Source organism: Crinia signifera, chromosome 6 (genome assembly GCF_055691185.1).
Source record: "Crinia signifera chromosome 6, ASM5569118v1, whole genome shotgun sequence".
Lineage (NCBI taxonomy): Eukaryota > Metazoa > Chordata > Amphibia > Anura > Myobatrachidae > Crinia > Crinia signifera.
In genome coordinates, this window is record NC_139222.1 from 26,857,389 (window position 1) to 26,869,644 (window position 12,256).

The following is a 12,256-nucleotide window of genomic DNA, read 5'->3' on the forward strand; positions in this document are numbered from 1 at the left end:
ATGCTTTTCATGCGATTGATCGATGCGATCACATGATAAGAGCCCAAATTGCTTGTGTATGGGGGCCTTTAGAGCGCTGAGAAAATAGGCATTTTAATACATTGCCCCTTATGCTGCCCATACATATGTGAGATATTGCGTGCAATCATTCTATTTCGGCCACATCTAGCCGATAAATCGAATGATTGCATGCATTTTTAAGCAGACATTTGACGCGATGCGCAGGCACGCCGTCGAATGTTGCATCGATAGATATTATGAGCTGCACATAATATTTATCGAATTGCATGAGCAATCGCATGTGGTTTTTAGCCACATGTGATTGCTCGAATGCAATCAGCGGCGGGGCCGGGATGGGTACCGGAGCTCTGGCGGGGAGCCGGTACCTTAATGCTGGGGACCTGACTGGAGGCATGGCGGCTGTGTAGCAGGGACCGGAGTGGTGGAGCTTTCAGGCGGCGGGACTCGGCAGCGGCAGCAGATGACTTTGAAACAATGGACGGCTCTCTGATTGGCTGGGGCCGCTGAGAGAGAAAGCAGAGGGCCGTCCCAGTGATTCAAAGTCACTGCTGCTGCTGACAAGTCCCGCCGCCTGAAAGCTCCACCGCTATGGTCCCCAGCTCCGGTCCCGCCTACAGAGCCCCACACCACCCCTCTTCCAGCACCCGATGTCCATCGCAGGATAGCATGCGACATCAGGTGCTGCACTGCGCACCACTTGATGCGATGGGACATCGCATTGCGATGTCCCATTGCATCTGATCGCACATATGTATGAGCAGCATTAGACTGTAATCACAAGACATAAGGTTGGAAAAAACACTTTGCGCTGCTCAGTGGATAATAATATATGTGTGAATTTCTGCTGAAGCAAAAAGAGTACTGGACACACTTAAACAGTTTTAAACTTTATATAAAATTATTAGACATACATACAAGACATAATATACAATAAAATATTATATTGAAAAATAATTCAGCAAGCAAGGTGGCGTTGATAGATTAATCAAAAAAAGGCTGATGGTACTCTGGCTTATTCCGGATTTAATAAAAAGGAGTTAGTTGGGGGTTAATCAGGGGTTAATTCCTGAGACTGGTTAGAGGGTTTTAAGACAAACAGATGGTAATTGTAGCAGTTAATGGAAGCACATACAAAGCTGGTTAGCGAGTAGATGGTAAACGCATGAGGTCCAAGCATATATGTGTATCCTTAATTTATACAGGCAATAACGTATCTCACCCTCTCCTCCTTGTGATGTTTTTAGGGGGTAGGCGGGGAGCCAGATGTTTCTGCGGCTCAGCCCGGGGGTGGTAGGTGGTAATGTCCTCCGGTATAACGAGGTAACCAGCGGGATGCACGGGGAGCCTGATGTTTCAATGGCTCAACCCGGGGTAGTGGGAGGTAATATCCTCCGGTATAGCGGGGTAGCCGGCAAGATGCACGGGGAGCCTGATGTTTCTATGGCTCAACCCGGGGTAGTGGGTGGTGTTGTCCTCCGATGTAGCGGGGTAGCCGGCGGGATGCACAGACTATGCGCTTGAAGGAAATGCCGTCAATACGGGTAGCTCCAAATGTGAGGATGTAGTAGCACAGCGTGTACTCTGGATAGCTCCGAGTGTGGGAGCGTGGTGCCGCAGCGTATAGTGCAGGTATCTCCGAATGCAGGAGCGCGGCGTCACAGCTGTGTCAGGGATCTCCGGAAATCAGCCAAGGCAGATCTGACGTCAACGCGTTTCGTCTCAAGAGAAAAAGTCTCTAGTTGCCATAGAGACGAAACGCGTTGACGTCAGATCTGCCTTGGCTGATTTCCGGAGATCCCTGACACAGCTGTGACGCCGCGCTCCTGCATTCGGAGATACCTGCACTATACGCTGCGGCACCACGCTCCCACACTCGGAGCTATCCAGAGTACACGCTGTGCTACTACATCCTCACATTTGGAGCTACCCGTATTGACGGCATTTCCTTCAAGCGCATAGTCTGTGCATCCCGCCGGCTACCCCGCTACATCGGAGGACAACACCACCCACTACCCCGGGTTGAGCCATAGAAACATCAGGCTCCCCGTGCATCTTGCCGGCTACCCCGCTATACCGGAGGATATTACCTCCCACTACCCCGGGTTGAGCCATTGAAACATCAGGCTCCCCGTGCATCCCGCTGGTTACCTCGTTATACCAGAGGACATTACCACCTACCACCCCCGGGCTGAGCCGCAGAAACATCTGGCTCCCCGCCTACCCCCTAAAAACATCACAAGGAGGAGAGGGTGAGATACGTTATTGCCTGTATAAATTAAGGATACACATATATGCTTGGACCTCATGCGTTTACCATCTACTCGCTAACCAGCTTTGTATGTGCTTCCATTAACTGCTACAATTACCATCTGTTTGTCTTAAAACCCTCTAACCAGTCTCAGGAATTAACCCCTGATTAACCCCCAACTAACTCCTTTTTATTAAATCCGGAATAAGCCAGAGTACCATCAGCCTTTTTTTGATTAATCTATCAACGCCACCTTGCTTGCTGAATTATTTTTCAATATAATATTTTATTGTATATTATGTCTTGTATGTATGTCTAATAATTTTATATAAAGTTTAAAACTGTTTAAGTGTGTCCAGTACTCTTTTTGCTTCAGCAGAAATTCACACATATATTATTATCCACTGAGCAGCGCAAAGTGTTTTTTCCAACCGTCTTTCTATTTTCTAATGAGCCCCCAGCAGACTCATTAAACACCTGCAGCAGCTGTGGACTAACTATTCCAACTCAACCTATTACTCTATTATTTTTCTCTAAATAGCGCCGGGACTGGTGGTTATTGTAGGAGCTTAGAACTCCACAATACCCTGTAATCACAAGACATACTCTGGTCTGTATCTCAGTGCTAAGACACAAGACTAGAGTGTTCTAGAAGCACCAGAGCAGAGATCGACACCCCAGGCAGGAAAGGGGAACTGCACAGGTTGTGACACGAGCAGGATGCTGAATGAACATGGTGTTCTATTTACAGCAGCGGATCACACAATGGTTTTCGTTTTTTATTTTTATTCAAGGATTCACTGTTTGCCTGTATACAGAATACACGGCAGCAAAAACTTGATCTGTACTATTTCTCATTTCGTGTTTTTCAGGCTACTATTATTTATAATTCTACTGCGTCATGGGATACAGTGGCGAGCATGCTCACATGGTTCAGTAAGTACCTGCACTGTGACATCCTCCCCCTACCTCTCCCATCTCTGCCATATGTGTAATCCTGTGTATAACACCTACGCTAGTCTTCCTTCCCTTTAGTTAGAGAGATATGAAAAATGCATCCGTGATTGATTCCACTCACAGGAGTGATTTGTTCTAGGGATTTTGCTCTGCTGGGATTTCATATTATCTAGTGATCATATGTGGTGTCCCTGCAAGAGTTTGTAATCTAATTACAGACCAGTAACCGGTATGGTTGGGGTGCACGGGATCAAGGAATAGGTTGGATATCGGAAACGGAACTGGTTGGCTGGAAAGAGTACAGTGGGAGTGTCCCATCAGGTACGCTTACTAATTTCTGCTTATTTGGCAGGAGGTGTGAGGTATGTCAACAATGCAGTGCTTCCGCCTCACTCACTGATGTATGAGCCAGAATGAGCAGAAGATCCTGGAACTCGCCAACAAGATCATCCAGCTGCTGACTGGAGAGGTGACTGCTGGGAATGGGACATTATACAGTAACACCGGGGGATGTGACCGGAGAGGGGATTCCTGGGAATGGGACATTATACAGTAACACCAGGGGATGTGACCGGAGAGGGGATTTCTGGGAATGGGACATTATACAGTAACACCAGGGGATGTGACCGGAGAGGTGACTGCTGGAAATGGGACATTATACAGTAACACTGGGGGATGTGACCAGAGAGGTGACTGCTGGGAATGGGACATTATACAGTAACACCGGGGGATGTGACTGGAAAGGTGACTGCTGGGAATGGGACATTATACAGTAACACCGGGGGATGTGACTGGAAAGGTGACTGCTGGGAATGGCACATTATACAGTAACACCGGGGAATGTGACTGCTGGGAATGGCACATTATACAGTAACACCGGGGAATGTGACAGGAGAGGTGACTGCTGGGAATGGGACATTATACAGTAACACCGGGGGGATGTGACCGGAGAGAGGACTGCTGGGAATGGGGCATTATACAGTAACACCGGGTGATGTGACAGGAGAGGTGACTGCTGGGAATCGGGCGTTATACAGTAACACCGGGAAATGTGACAGGAAAGGTGACTGCTGGGAATGGGACATTATACAGTAACACCGGGGAATGTAACAGAGAGGTGACTGCTGGGAATGGGACATTATACAGTAACACCGGGGAATGTGACCGGAGAGGGGATTGCTGGGAATGGGACATTATACAGTAACACCAGGGGATGTGACCGGAGAGGGGATTTCTGGGAATGGGACATTATACAGTAACACCAGGGGATGTGACCGGAGAGGTGACTGCTGGGAATGGGACATTATACAGTAACACCGGGGGGATGTGACCGGAGAGGTGACTGCTGGGAATGGGGCATTATACAGTAATACCGGGGGATGTGACTGGAAAGGTGACTGCTGGGAATGGCACATTATACAGTAACACCGGGGAATGTGACAGGAGAGGTGACTGCTGGGAATGGGGCATTATACAGTAACACCGGGTGATGTGACAGGAGAGGTGACTGCTTGGAATAGGGCATTATACAGTAACACCGGGGGATTTGACTGGAAAGGTGACTGCTGGGAATGGCACATTATACAGTAACACCGGGGAATGTGACAGGAGAGGTGACTGCTGGGAATGGGGCATTATACAGTAACACCGGGGGATGTGACTGGAAAGGTGACTGCTGGGAATGGGACATTATACAGTAACACCGGGGAATGTGACAGAGAGGTGACTGCTGGGAATGGGACATTATACAGTAACACCGGGGAATGTGAGAGAGAGGTGACTGCTGGGAATGGGACATTATACAGTAACACCGGGGAATGTGAGAGAGAGGTGACTGCTGGGAATGGGACATTATACAGTAACACCGGGGAATGTGAGAGAGAGGTGACTGCTGGGAATGGGACATTATACAGTAACACCGGGGAATGTGACAGAGAGGTGACTGCTGGGAATGGGACATTATACAGTAACACCGGGGAATGTGACAGAGAGGTGACTGCTGGGAATGGGACATTATACAGTAACACCGGGGAATGTGACAGAGAGGTGACTGCTGGGAATGGGACATTATACAGCAGGGGCGTAAATATATAGCACCGCAGCCCCCGCCACCGCAGGGGGGGGGCGCTGTGCATGTGGGGGCGCCGGGGGCGTCGGTGCTATAGTTACCCCCCCCAATCCCCGCAGACTTGCGTATCTCGCTGGTCCCGGCGGCTCCGTTCTTCTGATGAGGACCACCACAAAATGGCCGCCCCCATATAGCACACTGTTCTCTGAAACTGTCTGCTGTAGGGGGCGGCCATTTTGTGGTGGTCCTCAGCAGAAGAACGGAGCCGCCGGGACCAGCGCAGGTAAGACTGCGGGGGAGGGGGTTAGCATAGGCGGCCGGGGGGAGGGGGGGTGCTTGACGGGGCGGTGGAGGTGGGTATGGGCGCCCCCCCCCCTAACGGCGGGGGGGCGCCTAAAACGTAGCTACGCCACTGTTATACAGTAACACCGGGGAATGTGACAGAGAGGTGACTGCTGTGAATGGGACATTATACAGTAACACCGGGGAATGTGACAGAGAGGTGACTGCTGGGAATGGGACATTATACAGTAACATCCTGGGGGATGTGACCGGAGATGTGACTGCTGCAAATGTGACATTATACAGTAACACCGGGGGATGTGACCAGAGAGGTGACTGCTGGGAATGGGACATTATACAGTAACACCGGGGGATGTGACCGGAGAGGTGAATGCTGGGAATGGGGCATTATACAGTAACACCGGGGGATGTGACCGGAGAGGTGACTGCTGGGAATGGGACATTATACAGTAACACCGGGGGATGTGACCGGAGAGGTGACTGCTGGGAATGGGGCATTATACAGTAACACCAGGGGATGTGACCGGAGAGGTGACTGCTGCGAATGTGACATTATTCAGTAACACTGGGGGATGTGACCGGAGAGGTGACTGCTGGGAATGGGACATTATACAGTAACACCGGGGGATGTGACCGGAGAGGTGACTGCTGCGAATGTGACATTATTCAGTAACACTGGGGGATGTGACCGGAGAGGTGACTGCTGGGAATACAGTCACCGCGGGGTGTGAACGGAGATGTGACTGCTGCGAATGTGACATTATACAGTAATACCTGTGTATTGGTGTATCAATGTGTGTTACAGGTCACTATAAGGTGTCAGGATGTCACTGTTTATCTCTCCATGGAGGAATGGGAGTATCTAGAGGGATCTGTACAAGGACATGATGATGGAGAATCATCGTCCCCTTACATCATTCGGTAAGAGGAGTTCACTATTTGTGTGTATATATCGCAGACCTCAACTCCACATGCACGTCTATATGTGAGCGTGCTGTAGAAAATTAAACATAAATACGTATATTTCTCCTTCATATCCACGGCAGCTCTTACAGTGGGTATGAATCTAACCAACGTATACATGTAAAAACAGGTAGTTTTTTATACTCCATTCTGGGATGATGAGCTCCGCTGAACTTTAAGGTTAGACAAACAGGAAGAAACAATGACTTACCTTGTCTGACGGGTCCTAGGGACCCGCCGCCGTAAATTCTGCAGAACAGTCCGACACTCGATAACTCTGCCTCAGGAGCAGTTCTGATAGGCTACCTATTGATCTGCTGTGGCCCTCGGGTGACTGTCTCTCAATTACTGAATATATGGTTGGTTCATCCGTTGAAAGCAGACCATTTGAAAAACAAGCCTGGAGCTAACTGAGCTGTGATTGGCTAGGCGGACCAGGCATGTGATTCTGAACACCAATCAATGGGGGAGGGTATTGAAGAAACCGGTCAGTGACTCCGCCCTCTTCTATACTGTAATACTGTTTCTATGACGATTTTTGGCAGTTGTGAACCTGAACGTTTTTTGGTTTAAGAATAAGATATTTAAAAAAAAAAAAATGTTTAAAATATAACAGACTTTTAGATCACATGATGTAGGTTTAGGAAAGTCAAGATTTCAATGTCACGCAGAACATTTTAAAACCGATTTCCCCCAAAATATGGTTTTATTTAAAAAATAATAATTTTATCATTTTATTTTTGTTTTTATGGTCCATGCAAATGTTTAAGTTGGGCTCTCGTATTTTAGTAATTTTGTTTTCATTTATAAATTGATTAATTCGTGAATCACTTACTTTCTTAGGTAAACAGAATGTATAAATAAGGGCAGATTAAAAAAAAAATATTGGTACATATAATCAAATAAAAAAATGCCAGTAAATGACAAGATATTTTTTTTATATAAAATTAAAATGCTGAAATCCGGTTTGATTTGGAACAAAACTTAGGGGTATATTTAATCTTGGCGGCTATTTCTGCTGATCTGTTTTGTCGGAAATGAACCTGAAACCTCCGTTCTGTGAGGCAGTAATGCTAACCGTTACACCATCGTCCATGCCTGCCCGCCCAACCAACCATCCTGGTCTCTACCTAGAATGCCTCATACAATACAAAGTGACTTGGTAATAGATTGACTTCAAGCACAATCTAATCAATGCATTTCTTTGACAGGTGAACGTAAGCTCGCTCCAACGGAATATTCCTCTACTGATATTATGGAGGAATCTGGCTCAGGTGGGGAAGGAAGACACTCGGATAAGACATCCACAGGCCGTACCGCAGAGGCAGATGCTGATATTAAGGATGGATCGTTCTCCTGTGAAGAAGGAAATATCGGAGAAACTGCGCGGTGTGATCCTGATCACCGAAAGGAGAACTCTGGTGACGAGGGGGATCTCTCAGACCCCGATGCTTCTTCTCCCACTGACCCTACATCTTTTCACATCAAGGAGGAATCTGTCTCCAGCGAAGATGATCTCCCAGATACAGACATTTATACAATAACTGATCACACATCTATTAAGGAGGAACCAGTCTCCGGTGAAGAAGACCCTCTCACGGACACTGAGACTTCTTCCCCCACCGATCGTGCACACTCTACATCTAGTCCTATGAAGGAGGAACCAGTCTCGGTTGAAGAGGAAGAACTCACCGATGCTGACATGTATACGCAGTCAGAGGAAATACAGTATACATCTTTTATAATTAAGGAGGAATCCTATGACCGTATTACAGACACTGATGCATCTGCTCATCCCGAGGAAAACGGCGAGAATGGGCAGAAACCCCAATCGAAGGAGAAACTGCTCCCGTGCCGTGAGTGCGGCAAACGCTTTCGATGGAACGCGGAACTTGTCCGACACCAGCGGGTGCACACAGGGGAGAAGCCCTACTCCTGCTCAGAGTGCGGTAAGCGCTTCACCGGCAACTCCAACCTCATTAAGCATCAACGGATCCACACAGGGGAGAAACCGTACTCCTGCACCGAGTGCGGGAAATGTTTTACCGACAGCTCCACTCTGGTCAGGCACGAGAGAATCCACACGGGGGAGAAGCCCTACTCCTGCGCCGAGTGCGGGAAGTATTTCACCACCATCTCGGAGCGAGCAACCCATCAGAGGATTCACACTGGAGACAAGCGGTACTCCTGCTCGGAATGCGGTAAATGTTTTACCGACAGTTCGGCGCTTGTTAAACACAAGCGGATCCACACGGGGGAGAAGCCGTACTCCTGCCCCTCCTGCGAGAAATGCTTTAACAGCACCTCCGACCTTGTTAAGCACCAGAGAAGCCACACTGGAGAGAAGCCCTACTCCTGCTTTGAATGCGGGAAGTGCTTCGTCAGCAGCTCAAACCTCATCGCCCACCAAAGAAGCCACACGGGTGAAAAGCCATATGGCTGCTGCGAGTGTGGGAAGCTCTTCATCAGCAGCTCCCACCTGGTCATACACAAGAGGATTCACACCCGGGAGAAGCCGTACGGTTGTTCCGAGTGCGGCAAAGGCTTCACCAACACTTCGGCTCTGGCTAGACACCGGCGGCTTCACATAGAAGAGAAGCCGTACACTTGCACCGAGTGCGGGAAGTTTTTCGTCTGCGCCTCGAACCTCACGGTGCACCAGAGGAGTCACACGGGGGAGAAACCCTTTGCCTGCTCGGAGTGCGCTAAGTCCTTCATCCGGAAGTCCCACCTGGTTATACACCAGAGGATTCACACCGGAGAGAAGCCGTATGCTTGCTCCGACTGTGACAAAAGCTTCACCTGTAACTCTGCTCTCGCCCGGCACCTCCGACTTCACACGAAGGAGAAACCCTACTCTTGCAGCGAGTGCGGGAAGTGCTTTAACAATAGCTCCAACTTCGCCACCCATCAGAGAATTCACACGGGAAAGAAGCCGTACAGCTGCCTGGACTGCGGCAAAAGCTTCCTCAGGAAGTCGCAGCTTTCGAAGCACAAGGCCACTCACGAAGAGGAGAAATGACATGAGATCATTAAGGACGCGTATACTTAACGGAGGCCGCGAAGTGTCCCTATGTGCAGATTTAGCAGTATTTATTTGGGGTGTAGACCTAAGGGCATCATTAATGGCCTTGATAGTAGACGGGTCATTTCCAACATCTATTCCGCTTCCTTTAAAGCAGTGGTGGCCAAACCTGTCCTCAAGATCTACCAACGGTGCATGTTTTCCAGGCAACCTGTGGATCTATAGTAGGAATGAATGCAGCATGTTTTAAAATGTGACAGTTAGTAATGACTACAGCTGTGCCCCAGCTAGGTAACCTGGAAAACGTGGACCGTTGGTAGATCTCGAGGACCAGGTTGGCCACCCCTGCTTTAAAGTTAACAGCATTCACTTTATCCAGCCTCACATCAGGGCCCCAGCATCAGCAAGTGAATACACAAATGCTGATGGAGGATGCCATTCTGCATTCGATTGGAGATGTCTTGTAGTTGACCCTGCAACTGCGCCAACCAGAAGACCTTGCTAACGACCGCTATGGGATCCGGCCAGTAGGTCGTTCTGATTTAGCCAGAAACAACATACAGTATCAGTCTGAGATTGCTCTAGTGTGTACTCGGCCTAAGTGTCTTTAAGTCCACATTGCCTCCTGACCCAGTTATTTTAAACCTATTCCTGGCTAAATAATACAGTACTGTGCAAATATATTCGGCAGATGTGGATAAAATGCTGCAAAAGGAACAATGCTTTCAAATTAAGACGTGTCAATCGTGTTTTTATTTTGTTTTTTTTATCAAATTAAGAAAATGCTAATTGAATAAACAGAAGATACATCTATATCCATTCAATATTTGGTGTGATCATGCTTTGCCTTCTAGGTACACCTGCACACAGTTTATGAAGGAACACGACGGACGATGTTCCAGACATCTTGGAGAACCAACCACAGATTTTCTATGTGCTTCATCAAAAAAGCTAGAACAGCGTATCTTGAGACCCCAGTCTGCTTTACAATCTTTGCCTGGGAGAGACCTTACTGATGCAGTATCTTGTTGCTGTGCTCCATCTTGCCATGGTGTAACACCTGAAATAGTCATCCACAACCTCACCATTGAAGCAAAGTTTGTGTCCGGTCCCGGCGCGACGGCTGCTGCCGCCGGGACCCGCGCCGTGTCTCATACTCACCAAGACGGGTGCTCCAGGTGCTGGCTCCCCGTCGGGTGCCCCTGCCGCCTCCTAGCCGCTGCTCCCTGGTCTGCCTGCGGGTGGCAGCTCTCCAGCGGGTCCGGCGATTCCCGTCGCCGGCTCCTGGAATGGGCGCCTCCATCTTGGATGGGACATTTCCGTCCAGAGGGGGCTGTTTTAATAACCTCTCTTAAGAGGTGATAGCCAGTCCCTGCAGGTGCAGGGGATTATAGGTCTGGTGGGCCTGACCCTTCTTGCTGATGCTTCGTCCTGCATTCCTGGACAAGCGCTGCAGCATCCAGCCTTTCAGTGGAGTTCTGTTCCTGTTTGCTCCTGGTGCTTGGCATCATTCCGCAGTAGTCCCACGTTCATTCCAGTTCCTGAACTTTCCGGGTTCCAGTTCGGGAAAGTCTATCTCTTCCAATTCTGTCTCCGTTATCCTAAGTTGCCGGTGCGGCTATTTCTTCAGTTATCCTTTGTTTCCGTTACAAGCCAAGCGAGCCATCTTAAGTTGCCAGTGAGGCTATTCCTTCGGTTAACCTTTGTTCACGTCAAGATCTTCAGTTGATCTCCGCCTGGTACCTGACCTTCCGTGGCTGACCTCTACCATCTTCAACCACCCGTGGTCTCAGGGAGACTTCCCTCGGAGGGCTGCGACCTGCTGGGCAGACGCAGCAGAGTCCATATTCCCTTGCGGGAATCCCTTGTGAAAACCGCTGTCCAGTTAAACTCCGCGCCTCCGTTCGGGAGTTCCGTCAACTTCCCTGTGTTCCCCATATGAGAAGGCAATACATATGGCCGGCTACGCTCACGTTGCCGAACCAACCCATTCCGGAACAGTCAGCTGAGGGGGATCCACAACAGCCCTTTGTGACAGTTTGGCTGTTCCTTATCTAGTTTTAAGCATCCTACACAACTGTTTCTGTTTCCGTTAATGACTGTGTTTCAACCTACATATGAAAATTATGATCATTATCACCTGTTTAGTTTGACCGATTTAATCATACGCCAGATTGCACTCCTGCAAACTACCTGCCTTTGTGCAAGCGTTCCAGAAGAATTGATACTGTTTTGAAGGCAAAGGGTGGACACCCCAAATATTGCTTTGATTTAGATTTATCTTCTGTTCATTCACTTAGCACTTTAATTGATAAAAACAAACTAGGAACACTTTTGTTTTTGAAAGTATCCTTTACATCAGGGCTGGGCAACAGTGGCCCTCCAGATGTTGATAAACTACACATCCCAGGATGCTTTGCATTAGTTTTGCTATGTGGCCATGCTGAAACTGATGCAAGGCATGCTGGGATGTGTAGTTCATCAACATCTGGAGGGCCGCTGTTGCCCAGCCCTGCTTTACATAGTATTGTATGCTGGCTGTATGTAAGTTGATTGACAGGAAGCCGGTGTTTGGTTCTGGGGCGGCCATTTCCTGGGAGTGTCGGTGAAATCACAGGCTTTTTGGCGTTTGAGGGAAAGTCGTGCGACGTTAGCTCCGGCGCTGATCCAA

The 12,256-nt window shown here is 48.7% G+C and overlaps 1 protein-coding gene across 2 annotated transcripts; it reads left to right on the forward strand.

Annotated features, from left to right (window-relative positions):
• The first annotated feature begins 3,578 nt into the window (after nucleotides 1-3,578).
• Nucleotides 3,579-11,441, forward strand: LOC146010168 (uncharacterized). Of its 2 annotated transcripts, none has more exons than XM_083151135.1 (3): nucleotides 3,579-3,695; nucleotides 6,448-6,518; nucleotides 7,772-11,441. In XM_083151135.1, exons 2-3 carry the CDS (start codon nucleotides 6,482-6,484, stop codon nucleotides 9,580-9,582), a joined length of 1,848 nt encoding a protein of 615 aa, XP_083007261.1. In that variant the 5' UTR covers nucleotides 3,579-3,695; nucleotides 6,448-6,481; the 3' UTR covers nucleotides 9,583-11,441. The 2 variants fall into 2 exon arrangements, with proteins under 2 accessions (XP_083007261.1, XP_083007262.1); XM_083151136.1 differs by having other exon boundaries at nucleotides 3,586-3,695; nucleotides 6,403-6,518.
• Nucleotides 11,442-12,256: the final 815 nt, after the last annotated feature.